Below are 16,972 nucleotides of genomic sequence, written 5' to 3'. Positions count from 1 at the left end.
CTGTTATCGGTACCGACCTGGCGCAGAGGTACAGCGTGTAGACGGGCGCGAGCTTGAAGGTGGGCGCGTGCGGGTCGAGGCGCGTGATGACGGCCGCGAGGAACTGCGCTTGCCCCGCCTCAGGGAACTCGAGCACGGCCGTAGGTTAGTTATCTGTTATCGGTACCGACCTGGCGCAGAGGTACAGCGTGTAGACGGGCGCGAGCTTGAAGGCGGGCGCGTGCGGGTCGAGGCGCGTGATGACGGCCGCGAGGAACTGCGCTTGCCCCGCCTCAGGGAACTCGAGAACAGCCGGCAGGATGGCCTCTTGGCCAGGCCGCGCCGCGCTGCCCACTGTCGCACTCATCCTGTATGCACAAAACAAATATAATTGCTATTCTTATGATCTCTCATGATGTAATAAGGTTTAAACATAGTCTTTTAACTTCTGTACTTCTATTTCAATATCAATATAAAATATTCCGAGAGTTATTGCTGAACAGCTACAGTTACTCAAATTACGAAGTATATACCTATTATACCTCTTATAAGATTTATTTAGGAAGACGAGCCCCATTTAATGTAATTTGTGGTAATAGAATGGAAGGAGATAATTACATATTATATATTAATGAATCTCTATTCATCGTATTTCGGCGTTCCTTGATTTATTACCTTATTACACGTAGACATACATAAACATATAAATAAATAAGAGGAGATAAATAAGAGGGGCCAATTGATAGCTACTTGTAATACATACTGTAAGTAGGACCCTTCAGACAAAACGAATGAAATACGTACGTACGTTTTAAGCATACAGTAACGAAGAAGTAAAGGGCTTCCTTATTACTCTATGACTTTAGTATGTATACGTACATGTTATCTAAAGATTTTTCAATAAAATATGGATTACGCTTAGATACGAGTAAAGGAAAATCCCCAATAGCTGCAATTTTTCAACAGCATAATTCGTTGCCGTTCAACCTTTCGTTGAGACCGAGCTCAATTGAGCGGCCAATTAAAATGACTCTCTCGATCCGCATCCGTAAACGTTAAACAAACTTCGTAAAATCGACATTTCAAAACGATTTGAATATATAATAAACATATAACAATACATAATAAAAAAAACATTATTAGGTCAGTTTCTTTGAGAAAATAAGTGTAGTCCATTTTAATTAATTCTGATGGCTTGACTGACAATTAAAAATACATTGACTTATTTTGGGGATAATATCCACACAAGTTAGTGTGATCAGTAAATGTAAGGTACCTGTTGTCGTGTCCAGAGCCTCCGCTTTTTGCACTGCAAATGCTTTTGGTCTCGACGTTCCCATCTAGATCGAAGGTGGTCTCGTAGTTGTCCTTATACTGCGAATGATTGGTTCTATTCTGCGAGTGATCCTGGTCGTAGATGGAGGGCGTGTGGTCGTCGCGCAAGTAATCCTCCTTGGAGTCGTTGAGGTGCGACACGACGGAGTCGTTGTCGAGTTTGAGCGTGTTGTTGTTGTAGGGCGTGAGGGTGTCGTTGGCGTCGCGGTAGGGCGAGTAGGCGCGGTCGGGGCTCATGGGGCGGTAGTCGTCGGCGTGCGGTGCGTCGTCCGCGGACGTCGGCGACATGGCGCCGGACAGCGCGCGCCCGCCCTCTGGCGACCTAGCGCCACAACGTACACAAGCGATGTGGTGAGCAGGTGAAACAGACATGCAAACATATTCCACAACTAACAAAATAAACACGTCGGAGATGGCAAGCGACGGGTTGATAGTGATCTAGTGAGATTGAAGTGTTAGGAAAATAGTGAAAGCGTTCTATTAATATTCATGGTGGGGCAAAAAATAAACAAAAAACAAACGTTTCACTACTTTCTTGAATGATTAACAAAAACCTATAAAGTAGTCAAAAACGGGCAGATTAAACAGAACAATAATGTAGAAAGTGTAGAAAAATGTAGTTCATTTGAAGTAATTGATTGCGAACAAACAACATCTAATGATTACTAGGACAACACTAATCACGACAACTATAAAAGGTGTTAAGTGAGCGAGAGATACGAACCTGTCGTATATGGAGCCGGAGCCGAAGTGCTGCGACTGCGAAAGGTTTCGGTTGAGGAGGTTCTCTTGGTTCGGGTCCACGAATCGGAATGTCGACACTCGTCCGAATTTCAGTAAACAACCGTGCTGTCAATACACAAAAATAGATTAGCACTAAAAATGAATAAAGAACTATAATAGTACATTACGATACAAGTGCGAAAAATAGGAAATTCGAAACTAGTGGCGATAAATTAAAACACGACCGAAGGGAGTACCATACCATCATTTTGTACCATAATAATGAAAGCAAAATTATCGTTATTCAACAACTTTCCGTCAATACTACCTTAGTACAAAGATTATTCTCTCTATCTTGCGAATAACAGTAAATGTAGTAAATAAATGTTTGCTTGAGTTCTCAAAATATTTGTAAAATTAATGACTTTTTCTCAAAGTATTTCAATAAAATAACATAAACTTATTTGATCAAGCACAACATTTTACAAGATGTTTATTATTCCTCCTAGAAACTTGATGACTGTCATATTTAGCTATGTTTCGGTTAATTTTATATATATTTATATTTTTATGTATGTCTATTTATATTCCTTATATTTGTATGTTTATTCCCTTTAATAGTGTGTGTGAATGTGAATGTAGGCTTCATAACGGTTTAGCAACACCTACTTTTTCGATTAGCTTCTCTATTTCCGCTACCCAAAGGTTGTCTGGAAGAGATCGCTTTTTAGCGTTAAGACCGCCTGTTGTCTGCCTCTACATCAGTGTTGGGCAAAAATCAATTCGAATAAGAATAAGAATAAAAACATTTTTATTTCTTCATTTAATATAAATCATGCAATTTTTATTTTAAATGAAGAATAAAATACGGAATAATTATTCCAGAAATGGAGTTATTCTAAATAAGGTTTTAGTGGAATAACATGTTATTTAGAATAAGAATGAAGTTTGAAGTTGTCGTTAGGTCAATCTTGCGAGTCGATTTAGTACCACTTCCTGACGTTCGATTTGGCTCAAATTTCGTATACTTGAGTATCTGGTGGACTTGGTGACTGTGCAATATTATGGTGCCATGAAGCTGGTCTGATGATGGAGCCAGAAGGTGGCTAAAGGAACTCCTAAAGTAGACAAAATAAAGACACCGTGTTTCGGCTCATTCGATGTGTCTTGGCAAACACTTTGATGTTTTATGGTTTTACTGAACACCTGCGGCTGGCGGCTCTTCAAAAGATCTTTGAGCATGTTATTATAACACTAAAAGCACCGAAGTTAATTTAGAAACATGAAAATATATCCAGTCATGATAACTTAAACAAACGTATTTTGCAGTAGCGGTGGCTCCATATAACCCGATTCCCATGGGTTTTACTAAAAAAATTGCGTTCGTCCGTAGTCCATCCAAACTATACCTACCTACTTTCATACATGACATACTTACATACCAGCTTCATCGGCTTTATTAAGAAAAATTCTCACGTTACAATTATTATTCCTCAAAAAAAAAAATCCTCAAAGGTTAACTGGAAGAGATCCCAGTTAACTGGAAGAGATCCCATACAGGGATAAGTTCGCCTTTGTTGTATTTAATTTACTCTGTAACTGTGTTTTTCGTGTTTTTATTTCTATGTACAATAAAGTATATATGTACATACATACATACATTATTCATGGAATATTATTTCAAATAAAAAATCATGTTTTTTTATTTGAATAAGAATAATTTATTTCCATTTAATTTCCTCACCAAAGAATTATTCCAGACGGAATTATTTGAAATCATTTTGACGGGAATAAAATCAACGTGATTTTATTCTTGAATGGCCAACACTGCTCTACATTTAATCAATTGTTTATTTTCTTGTATCTTTTTACTGAGGTGTGTCAATAAAGAGTATTCTATCTATTCTATCTATGACTTTCAAATATTCGTTTTTTTTTAAAGTAGTGACGATATATAATGAAGCTAAATTGTTGTTTCAATGAGCGTGAACACAAAGAAATGTCATATCATGGCGCAAGGAGTTGTTCGCTCTCCATCCATAATGCTCCACAACTCTGCTCTTCAAGTCGTGGATCTTTTTTGCTACCTTGGCTCTCCCACAAAGGCGACGTTATCAAATGACATGGAGTTAGAGACTTGTATTGGCAGAGCATCCACCGCGTATGGAGAAACAAAAAGCTGTCTATTAATACCAAAGGCCTTGTGTATCAGACCTGTGTTTTAAATGTTCTTCTATAAGCGTCGGAGACCCTCACTCGTACATCATATGCCAAACAAGAGCGAAAACGAAATACTTTCTATATGCGTTGCCTCAAATCCATATTGGGAGTCACTTGGAGGGATCAGCAATCAAACTGTGCTATCTAAAACGCATTGTTTCTCTATAACAGCGATCGTAAAGCAAATAGGCTCACTTGGCTTGGATCCTACCAGACTCCCACGTCAAGTCATGCTGGTCAAAATCGCAAACGCCAGGAGGCCGGTCGGACGCCCTAAGCTTAGATTTAAGGACTGCTGCAAGAGGGACCTATAGGCTTCGATATTCAACCTCACAATTGGGAATTTCAGGCTGAAATGCGACCAGAGTGGCGTCGAGATACTCGAGATCTCAAAGCTGGACTGGTTAGAAAATCTTAGGCAGAAAAACCTCTGCGCTCTCGCGCTGCTAGACCTACTCGCTTGGACTCTCGTCATTTTTGTGATAGCTGTGGCAGAAGATGCCGCTCTGGTATTGCACTCTTCAGTCATCGCAGACGTTACAATCAACCTCCCCGCAAAACCTGATTTCACACGACACTGCAACAATCATCTGCTATAGATGTCGTGGCCAATAATAATAAATACGTGTGTAAAATACAGACTCATTGACATTTACTCAGCCTTTTTTGTAAGGCGTGCTTATAAAAGCATATCTACACTTGAAAATCATTATACCCAGCTAAACGACCTTGTTCTTGTTTCACTGAATTGTGCTGTTATCATTGCTTTTAGTTTCCATTATTAACGAAGTATACCTGAAAACCTAGAATTATTCATGACGGAACAGAATATCCATCGCTAGGCTTTGTTAGCCTACGTATTCATATTTAATTGCGAGGAAATCAGGGCTTTAATTTAATGCATAGCGTTTGCCTAGTTATTGTATATGGCAGTAGGATACTGTTATTTCTAATGCGTCCCGGAAAATGGGGCAAATGAAATAGCAGCGCGCAACAGCCAGGGAGGCAGGAGCAGGACATCAATAAATAGATGACATTTCACAGCGCGCCCGCAAGCGGTCGAAACGACACAACAATCGTTATGCGCACACTTAAACATAATGGAATCACCCAATTTTATGTGGCGAATGTAACGTGAACGAAGGAATAATATCCAGTTAAATTTCAACTCTTATTTTGCCTTTGGACGATAAAGGCAAAATAGAGTTGAAAGGGTGTAGCAGGATAAGCCTTCAAAAATTGCCCCCAAAGCTTTGAGTTCAAAACTACTACCAGTTAATGCCCCGTCAAATGAAAATAATCCATACCAATTTTTAACCCTCTACTGCCACCTGGAACCCCACGACATTCATTTAACCCTAAAACGTTTTTATTTTTTTTCTCAAAAAGTGTAAAAAGGACAATTATCAATTTTTTCATAAATATTGTTGTGATCAATATATACTGTCAAAAAAAAATGAGCTCTCTACTTACTTATTTTCCTAGAATAAAACCTAAATTAAAAAATAAAACATCCTGTATAACAATTCAAGCTCGTCATACTTACATAATACATTTGATTCGAAAACGGAACGTAAATATTTTTTCATTGTTTATTGAAATCCTATAGTTTCTGAATAATATATTTGAATTCCCTCGAGATAAGTGAAGCATGTTTTTGTACGAACGGGGCCTGAAACTGTCTGAAATAACAAATATCCTTCCTCTCTAATTGGTTAATTGAGTAGCTTGAACTGAGCCTTGTTTATGCCACAAAGTCAGAATTTGTGCCTAAGTGTTTTGTTGCTCTTAATTTGTTTTGAAACATTTTCCTTGTATTCAACACTTAAACGTGAAAACCTAATTGACGGCCAAGTTTTACAAAACGATTTTCAAGCTTCCAAGCACGTGCGGCCACAGGTACAATACTTATTGATTAACATCCCAAGTAAATGATCTTTTTGGATACGACAGAGGCAATCCGGAACGATGTGAATGCGGGTACCGTACTTTTATTTTATGTTTATTCCGTCTTGTGTATACCCCTCCGTTTTTGCTGAGTGGCAAACGCCGAGCCTTTATTTCTTCTATTAGCTTTTCGCAAGGTATGGCATTCTGTTGCCGGTAGCGGCAGTAAATAAGGCGTCTTTTGACGAAAAGTGTGCCTCGTATAATAGGCGTGAACAGTTTTGCCATAAATTCGGACACAGTAAACTGTCCTTAGAGACTATGACTAGACGTGTGTGCGCCCGCTCTGTGCACCCGCGCCAGCTAGCAGACGCCCTTAGACGTTTAAACTCAACCTCTTGTCAAAACCATATCCCAGAATAAAAAATGACATTTTGTTAAACCTTATACCTAAAAGACGAAATTCCTTCTTCCCAAACATCAATATGGATGAATTTTCCAAGTTTATTGAAGCAACTTACTGACTCTCGGCAAACCAAAGTTTAACCTCTGGTTATAACAGCACAAGGCATGCTCTACTCGAGTTATATATAAATTAAGTCTGTTACAGAATTTATTAAAAGCTATAAAATCGAAACAACGGATGGAGGTGGAGAAAAAGTGGTATGTATTTTTGTGGTGGCGCTTCGTTCGTTCATTCGAAAGCACGTATTAACGCAAGGGATGACAAAATGGAACAATCAAACATTAGGCATTTTGGATTTCTAAATACTTTCTCTGTTTAATATATACAATTTGACTTACAACTTTTAATTTATAATTATTTTATTATGTATGTATTTTTATAATTATTAACGTAGTTGCAGAATTTATGACTAGACTAGGTACCATCAAACGGGGTGAATAGGGACAGTCTTGAACTTTGACTGAGATTTGAAAGGAATATTTCTATGAGCTCACAAGTGTTATTATTATTTATTTATTTTGGTTAAATGTATTTTTTTTTAATTCGGGTTGAATAGGGACGAGTAAGGTACCAATAGGGACAAGTGATCAGGGTTGTCAAAAATTAGTGTCCGACCGAAACATGATTTTTTACAGAAACCGAAGGTTCTGTTTTGGTTCTTTTGGTTGGACCGTTACCCATGAAAAAGTAAATACCTATAATTCGCATAGGTGGTACAAAATAAAACAAGTTTAGTAAAAAAACGTAAAATAAAATTACCACGACGGTGGCAAACAAGCATACGGCCCGCCTGATGGTAAGCAGTCACCGCAGCCTATGGACGCCTGCAACTCCAGGTGTTACATGCGCTTTGCCGACCCTTTAAAAACCTACCTATATTAAGTTTTAATTTTTAAAGGTCACAATCAACCTAGCTCCAATGACGCCTGTTCAATTTACTGAGTGGCCACTCAAGTGACGAACTGCTCACAACAAGCTCTTATTCATAAATTGTTATATATTCGTTTCCCAACAGTCAAATATTTTCCCCAATGCATCGAATTAATGTAGAACATAAGTTAGCCGTGCAATCATGGTGCACGGGCAAGGTATTCAATGCTAATCAAATATTTAAAACATTTGGAGACCATCATAGGATTGAAGATTTTACAAAATAGCCCAGTAGTTAGTTACAATCTAAAAATATCTTATCGGTTCGCGAAATTCCAGAAAGGAAACATTAGCGTAGGGACAGTTTAAAATATCAGAAAAATATACAATACAGGGACCTATAAAAATGGCCAAAATAATTGCAGAGCAGCAATCGCGGCTAGCTGTACAGGATTTTACTAATAGTAGATTGTTAACCAAGGGATGAAAGGCACTCATTTCAGTCGAGGTAGTTTGCCCCTCGAATAGTCCAAGGCTGAAATGATGCTTTCATCTGAGTTAAACACTACTTTTCATTTCGAATACGAGGAAAGTAAAGTGCACATGTTTTAAAGAAAAACATGACCAAAACTTATAAAAAAACATTTATAAACTTTTATAGTATTTCTAGAGGGTACTTTCAATTAACAATTTAGGAGTTAAATATTAGAATGGATCCACCATGGAAAACAAAACTTCAATTGATTATCGCAAAAAAAATCGTACTTAGAAACTAATATGCTCTAGTGATACGGTAATTTATACTTTTCTGCACACTTCATGAATAACAATGACTCTCTTTCAGAGCATGAGAAATGAAAAAGACTAATCTCGTGGCATTTTCATTAATGGATTACAAAATGTACGAAAAATATGAATAAAGTAATTTAACAAGGCCCCAACATTACACTGCTATCATAGGAGAACATGTACCCGCCGCTGAGGAAAAATCCATAAAAACAGATAAATTTGGGATGAAAAATATTGCTTGACAGCCAGTTTATTCCAGTGACCTAAACAGTGCGTTCTATTTTGCAAAAAGAACTTGTTGGTAGCGAATTTACAGAAATTAATGAAACGAAAAACGATTAATAGCTGGTACCATCAGAAGCACACTATACCTGCTTTGTTTTGGATTGATTTGGCAAGTGCCGCACTATGCAGGTCAGACAGTGGAGCTAATGAATTCAAAAAGGAGTGGTAAGTAGGTACTGGGGCATTGTAAAGGTGAACTTAATAAATTATAGGCGAGAAGTTAAATCATAAGAATAAATTAAACGAATGTGATTTGTAAGGTCCGACCGAGACCGAGATTCAATGGGATTCTCGGCCGAGACCGAGACCGAGAATTTATAAAATAGAAAAAAAAATACGAATTTTGCACTAAAAATGTTTTTAAAGTCAAAATTCGACGATTTATCAGAAAAAAGTTATCATAATCAATTCGTAGCGCTATTAAGTAGTATTTTTAGGGTTCCATAACCATAATGGCAAAAATGGAACCCTTGTAGTTACGTCATGTCCTTATGTCTGTTGGTCTGTGCGTGTGTCACAGCCATTTTACTCAAAAACTATACGGTATATTTTATAACCAAAGTTGGAACGTAGGTGTAGATGTATTATGTAAGTCGCTTGTTAGTTTTGAAAACAAAAATATATTTATAAAATATGTAAAATATATTTTCAAATATACACATTCAGGCCTTGTACATCTTTACAGATGATTTAAGCAGCATCTATGATCTAGCGACAGTATATACTCCGTATAAATGTAACAAAAAGTTAAAAAAAAAAATCATGTGGGTCATCATTAGATAGGTCTTTAAAAATACAGAAAGGTTGCTAAAAACTTTTTTTTGATTAAGTAAATACTTTTGACAATAATCGCTTCAAAAAAAAATTGTGTGATCCCCTCTAACTTTTGAACCTGGAGAGCAAAACCATTAAAAAAATTCTAAATAATAAAGCTTAATAAGCAAATAATTTTTCAGGAAAATTATTTTGAATATGGTCGGTTAAGCCATTTAAGAGTTATAAAAAAACTGATCTCTTATTAAAACAACGAAAGTGCCACTAACATACGCTCTTTTGCTTGTACGGCTTTTTTGTATTGTATGAAGGTACGGAACCTTCCATTATGCGTGGTCCGACACGCACTTGGTCGGTTTTTTCAGTACGGATGTGCACAAAAAGAGGTAAAATAACAATAATCAAAATAAAGAGTTCTATATTGTATCCCAAAATATCCGCCACACGTGTCGTTTTGTACTTATCTACTGCTTTGCTTTTTTCCATTGACACAAATATATTTAGTATTAAAAATATCCAGTGTCATCTTCCACTCACAACAAGTTAATCTAAGTTACATCCCGATAACAATATACACTCATTTATTCATCAATAAGAACAACCACAAAACGAAAAAAACCAAATGAACAAGTGATTACTTGCAACCGCGCCTATCGATCCCAACACTTAGTATTTGATAAGTAATTGCCTTAAAATGTGGCTACGAAAAACGTCACACCAACCGGGCGATGCAACCAACGAGTGGCTTAGACCCCGGCTCTCGTGCGCTGAAAATTCAAATTCACCAATGATAACTCATTGCCTATTCTCGGTCTCGGCAAGAATCTCGGCCCATTTTGGCCGAGAGCCGAGACCGAGATCTCGGCTCGATTTTTGGCCGAGAATGCCGAGACCGAGACCGAGACCGAGACCGAGATCTCGGTCAGACCTTAGTGATTTGCAGGTTCTCGAAACGCGTCAAAAATGTATATGCACGCATTTATGCGGCGCATCTGACTATATTTCGAAAATTTTACCAATTTATTTACATTATATTCTCTCTTCTATATCGTTGGTTCCGTTTATAAAAATAAATAGTTTCTAGACCATTTGATTTATGTATCCATTTTGGGTGTCTGCTTAGTAAATTGAAGTCTTTACACAAAAAAAATAGATACTAAAGCACAAATTCATAAGTTTCGGTGCGACCCAAACGTTCGGCGGTTTTTGCGCCGAAACCGAACATTCGGGCGAAACACGATTTTTATGCCGACACCAAAACTTCGGTCGGGCACTATTAAAAATATTATACATAAGTTAAAACGCGAATCATAAAAATATAAATAAGATATACCATTAATGTTTATTCGGTAGGTATCTACAGACGCTTAGGTAGGCTCGTGCCTGTAGTACAAAAAAAGGAATTTAGTACAAAGGTCAGAAAAAATCAAGTATTTCGTATAATTATATATACATAAACCAATTCAGAAATTACGCCTGTTTTAAGTTGTTGTTAGCAAGTGCCTGGTGCCTACTTATTTACCAAAACCACTGTTGTATATGTAGGTAGGTTTAGAATGCATGTACTGAGGGTAGGCTTGGTGGAAATAAATCAGTTCTCTTTGAGTTAGCATATGGATTGTTTCATTGTACTTTTCCTAAACATTACATGGTGTCAGGTGTGGTTATTCGTGTTAGATCCTTCAAAAGACTGTAACAGTTAATTAGTGGAGATGAGTGACAGTGAAAGTAAAAGTGATAAGACGGCGCGTAAGCCAGGTGCGGCCGCGAGCGGTACAGCGTACACGGCGGTTCAACAACCACCCGCCATGTTGGGTACGGGAAACCTCGCTGATAACTGGCGGGACTGGAAACAAACGTTCGATTGGTACCTAATCGCATCAGGCCGAGAGAAGTCCTCAAGTCGTGAAAAATGTGCCCTATTACTTCATGTGATAGGGAAAACTGGCCGTGACCTATATGAAGAATTTGATATTAGTTCAAGCGAACAAAGTAATTATGAGGCGTTATGTAAAAAGTTCGCTGACCGCTGTGACCCACAGAAAAATGTTAATTTCGAACGGCACTTATTTTTTGAGACATATCAAACGAGTGAAGATTTTGAAAAGTACTTAGCGTCACTTCGTGTGAAAAGTAAAACGTGTGAGTTTGGAACATTGAGGGAAAGTTTAATTCTAACTCAAGTAATCCGGGGAATTAAAGATGGTCAATTAAGAGAGAGAATGTTAAGAAAGCGGGATTTAAAATTGGAAGATGCAACGGCTTGGTGTCGCGCAGCAGAATTAGCGAGTGAGCAGGCGGGTGCAGTGCGGGGCGGAGCGAGCGCGGAATCGACACGGGGAGGTACAAGCGCACCGCTCGCCGACGTCGAGCAAGTTCGCGTGCGCCCTCACCGCCGCGCGCCGACGCCGACGCCGACCACATCTCGCGCCGTTGCAACAGGTGTGCCGATAACGCGACGATCGCAACAACAGTACCGTGGCGGGACTGGCTCTAAATTTAAATGTTCAAACTGCGACTACGTACATGAACGTGATCAGTGTCCCGCGTACAAGGTGAAATGCTTCAGATGTGATCGGGTCGGACATTTTATGAGGTGTTGCCGAAGTAATTATGTGCGGGAAGTGTATAATGTTACAGACGAGATAAGTGATTGCGAGGAACTGATAATACAGGGAGTGGAGATTTTGTCGGTCGACAGCAAGGGGTGGTTCGAGAGTGTGGCGGTGAACGGAGTTCCTGTGACGTTTAAGCTGGACAGTGGTGCGGACGCCTGCGTCATGTCGCGCGACAGCTTCAGGGCGGCAGGCTACAGTGAGGACATTTTGAGCAATGCTGGTACGATATTGCGTGAGGTTAGTAGGAACGTTTTACCTGTGGTGGGATATTTTATAGCTGAATTGTCGCATCATAACAGTGAGAAAAAATGCAAAGGCAAAATTTACGTGCTAAACGTTAACTGTAATAATTTATTGTCACGAGATTTATGCAATGAATTAAATTTAATTAAGAGAGTAAACGAGATTTCCAATAATAGTAACTGCAATGATTTAGTAAGTAAATATAAAACTGTGTTTCAGGGGATTGGTCGTTTACCGGGTGTACACAAATTAACTGTGGACGAGTCAGTTCCTCCGGTCGTAAGATCATCAAGGAAAATACCTATTAAATTAAGGCCACGATTGCGAGAGGAGCTGGACCGTCTACACGAGCTAGGCATTATAGAGCCAGTGGATGAACCTACCGACTGGGTGTCGAGTATTGTTCTTGTTGAGAAACCGGATGGCAAGTTGCGATTGTGTATAGATCCTCAAAATTTGAATAAGGCAATCAAACGTAGTCACTTTCAACTTCCCACACTAGACGAGGTTACAGCAAATCTGTCGGGCGCTAAATATTTTTCACATTTAGATGCTAGCAAGGGTTTTTACATGATCGTTCTTGATGATTATAGTTCAAAACTGTGCACTTTTGCCACACCATTTGGGAGATGGAAATTTTTACGTTTACCTTTTGGCATCTGTTCCGCATCGGAGGTATTCCATAATGCAATGGTTAAGATATTTTCTATGGAGGGAGTGGAATGCTTCATCGACGATTTGCTCGTGTACGGGAGAACAAAAGAAGAGCATGATTCGAGGTTGGAGGCCGTGCTACAGCGCGCGTTGGACAACGGAGTGAGGTTTAATAAAGAAAAATGTGTTTTGGGCGTAGAAGAAGTGAAATATCTAGGTCACGTGTTTGACTCTAAGGGCATGCGCCCCGACGGCGACCGAGTGAAGGCTATCAGGGACATGCCTCCTCCTAGTTGCAGGAAGGATTTGGAGAGGTTCCTCGGGATGACGAATTACGTGTCGAGATTCTTGCCAAACTATGCTGAACTGGTAGAACCATTGAGAGGACTGCTAAAGAGAGACAGCGAATTTCAGTGGTATGAAATTCATACCAGCGCATTTGAAAGAGTAAAAAAATGTTTAATGGAGGCGCCGACGCTACGATATTATGACCCCGGGGAGGCGGTGGTGGTGTCAGTAGATGCTAGTTCGCGGGGGCTGGGCGCGTGCTTGCTGCAGAGTGGGCGGCCGGTCGCCTTTGCCGCCCGCACGCTCACGCCTGCCGAAACGCGTTGGGCACAGATTGAAAAAGAATTGTTGGCGATTCTGTTTGGCTGCCAGAAATTCCATCAATTTATTTATGGCCATAAAAGTGTATTAGTGGAAAGCGATCATAAACCTTTAGAGGCTATATTCAGAAAGGCACTCAATGATACGCCTGTACGACTACAGAGAATGTTACTGAGACTACAAAAGTACTCTATAGAGATAAAATACGTTCCCGGGAGACTAATGTATGTCGCCGACACGCTGTCGCGCGCCCCGACCGACGACGCATGCGACGAGCAAACTGGAAGTGACATTGATGTTCACGTAAACGCCCTGTACGACAGCGTTAACTTTAGTTCTGACAAACTGAAGAAAATCAAAGAGGAAACGGATAAAGAACCAGGGCTCGGGAACGTTAGGCAATATTGCCTGAAAGGCTGGCCACATACCAAAAATATCCTAGAAAGTGAGGCTAAGCCTTACTGGGGTATAAAGGAGGAGCTTCATGTAATAAAAGGTATAGTTTTCCGAGGCAATCGCGTTGTAATACCCACTAGCCTTAGGAAAGAAATGCTGCATAGAATTCACGAGGGGCACCTAGGTATTGAAAAATGCAAGTACCGAGCACGAGACGTGATGTGGTGGCCAGGCATGTCGGCGCAGGTGGAGGCGCTAGTAGCGGCATGCGCGACGTGCGCCGAGCGCCGCGCCGCACAACCGCGCGAGCCGATGCGCTCTCATCAAGTACCTGGGAAACCCTGGGAAGTGCTAGCGACTGATCTATTTGAATTTAGAAACAAACATTACATCTTAGTAGTTGATTATTATTCCAAATATGTCGAAGTTGTTTCTTTATCTGACATTCGTAGTGAAACCATAATTATCCAACTCAAGTCCATTTTTGCCCGCCACGGTATTCCCAAGAAACTCGTATCGGACAATGGCCGACAGTTTACCTCGGCAGTGTTCCAATCTTTTGTAGAAAAATGGGAATTCGAACACGTCACGAGTTCACCTTACTATTCTCGATCCAACGGTCTTGCAGAGAGAAATGTCCAAACGGTGAAAAAGTTGATGGAAAAGGCGCAGAGTGATGGCACGGATCCATATTTGGCGCTTTTAAACTTCCGCAATACTCCGGTCTCCGGCGAGTCATACTCCCCGGCACAACTTCTTATGGCGCGGAGGCTCAATACCAGATTGCCTGTCTCAGAACAATTACTTGCGCCAAAGTTACCAAATTTAGTAGCTGTTCAAAAATGTCGATTAGAAAAAAATGAAAAATCCAAAAAACATTATGATGTCGGAACCCGGCCGTTAAAACCTCTTCATCCAAACGAGCAGGTACGAATGCGGGAATCAAACGCTGGCCGTCAAACACGATGGATGCCAGCACGAGTCGAAGGTCAAGCGGCTCAACCACGTTCCTACTGGCTACGCGCGCCGGATGGCTCACGATACCGCAGAAACAGACAACACATTTTATCACAACCACAATATGATCAAAAGAGTGAGAATGATCAACGAATCCGCGACCGAAATCACCGAACTAATAAATATTACGACGATTTCGAAGACAATGATAATTATAATTCCGATACACAATCACAACGCACTGTCAGCAATAATACCGGGCGCGCGCACACAGGTGGTTATTACGTAACGCGCTCCGGCCGGCAGGTCCATCCACCCGACCGTTTGTAATACATATACCTACCACCTAAGTAGGTATCGTAAAAATACTACACCATAGTGTCTAAAAGTACTTATGTAAGTATTGTGCCATATACAAGTTGTAAATGCGAAATGTAATATATTGAATTAAGTTACCAAATTAATAAATATTTGTACCTAATTAGTATTGATACTGCTCTGGCCAATACGTAATTTAAATAAATGTAACTATGCAGTTAATGCACCCGTGCTTATGTTAAAATAAACTCACTTTTATATTTAGGATTAATACAATACATGTAAAACAAATAAATAATTAAATAGTATAGATAAATATATAAGTACTATAAAATATACAAATTGTAGTTGGCGGTAGTAAAGGCATGTACTTAAATAAGTAAACTTCATACAATGTAAAAAATAAAATAAAAAATAGCATGTTAAAATTATGTAATCATTTTGTTCTGTTATCTTGTTAGGCTTTTGTAAGATAAAGTCTAACCAAGACAATTATAATGTTTATACCTAAGTATGCTTACATAGAGCCCGTTATGAAAAGGGGACATGTTGTATATGTAGGTAGGTTTAGAATGCATGTACTGAGGGTAGGCTTGGTGGAAATAAATCAGTTCTCTTTGAGTTAGCATATGGATTGTTTCATTGTACTTTTCCTAAACATTACAACCACTAAACAAAGAATAACTAATTTTAAAAACATTTTTGGCAGCCCTACCCCGTTTCACCCTTTGGCGTCCCTATTCCCATTTATTGCATCCCTATTAACTACCAGAGCCGTTCCCGTCCATCCCTCAGTCATCCCTATTCACCCCCTTTGCGTTCCTATAAATCTCGTACTTTTTCAAAATTTTCATGGATCTCTCTAGTTTCACATTTTTACTAACAAAACAAATAAAGATTATATTTACTTATCATGTGATTAATTATGTAGGTTCTCAATTAAATTCCAAACCAACTGTTAGTTTGACAACATATCACGACTTTTATGCTTTTTCAGCGTGTCTTTCACCAAAAGAATATAATCTACTATTATTTTCAATACCAGGATACAATTTGTGATTGATATATTTTTTTAATTATCAGGTAATGTCATTCCCCGTTTTTGTCCCTATTCCCCCCGCCGTCCCTATTCACTCCTTTTGACGGTATGTATAGCTGACGCCTCGCCCGCTGCCATCACCCAGTATGCCTGGATCGAAGGCCCTTACACCCCGAGCGGCGTTCCGTTGCCGACTGCACATGAACATTCGGTTACCTGCAGCGGCAGCGAGTGCGGTGCGATCGCACGGCGCCCGTTGACGTAGACGTGCGCGTCGGCGTGCAGTGGTGTGACCACGTAGCCGCCCGCCTCGCCCGCCGCCACCACGCAGTGCCGCGGCTGAATCGACGGCCCGTACAGCTGGAGCGCCGTGCCATTGCCCGACCCCACCTAAGGACAAGGTTGTGAGAAGAATGTACGTTTTTTTATAGCAATAATCACAGTATGGCGATCAACAGGATAGCATTGAGCGCACAATGCAAGCACATGTAAAAAAATATACTATTATGCATATCTCAACGTTTGAAAAACACGATCCTAGGCGCATTTCCATCACACGGGAATTAATGCAACGTTCAATGCGCGTGACTGTCGGCAGTTCAGCATGTGACGGCTACGCTACGACTTTAAATTTGGCGTTTTCGGGCAAAAGGCACCACATGGTTGGCTGCCGTTTTATAAGCAACTTCTCTCATAAAGACACAATTAGAGACCGTCCTTATGGACAATTACAGACAATATATATATGCATAATACTTTGTATAGTATACTTGTATATGTATAATACTTTTTGCCTAAAACGCCACAAGA

The 16,972-nt window shown here is 39.8% G+C and overlaps 1 protein-coding gene across 1 annotated transcript in view; it reads right to left on the bottom strand.

Moving 5' to 3' along the window:
* LOC133519738 (afadin) overlaps positions 1–16,972 on the bottom strand; it is a 164,792-nt gene that overhangs the window by 43,139 nt on the left and 104,681 nt on the right. Inside the window, exons 11-14 of the mRNA XM_061853800.1 lie at positions 16,379–16,552; positions 2,039–2,163; positions 1,256–1,636; positions 171–347 (exon numbers count right to left, since the gene is read on the bottom strand). Coding sequence (XP_061709784.1) covers positions 171–347; positions 1,256–1,636; positions 2,039–2,163; positions 16,379–16,552 — 857 coding nt within the window. The remainder of the gene's footprint in view (positions 1–170; positions 348–1,255; positions 1,637–2,038; positions 2,164–16,378; positions 16,553–16,972) is intronic.

This window comes from Cydia pomonella, chromosome 7 (assembly GCF_033807575.1).
Source record: "Cydia pomonella isolate Wapato2018A chromosome 7, ilCydPomo1, whole genome shotgun sequence".
Taxonomy (NCBI): domain Eukaryota; kingdom Metazoa; phylum Arthropoda; class Insecta; order Lepidoptera; family Tortricidae; genus Cydia; species Cydia pomonella.
This window is presented reverse-complemented; position numbering and strand designations above follow the sequence as displayed.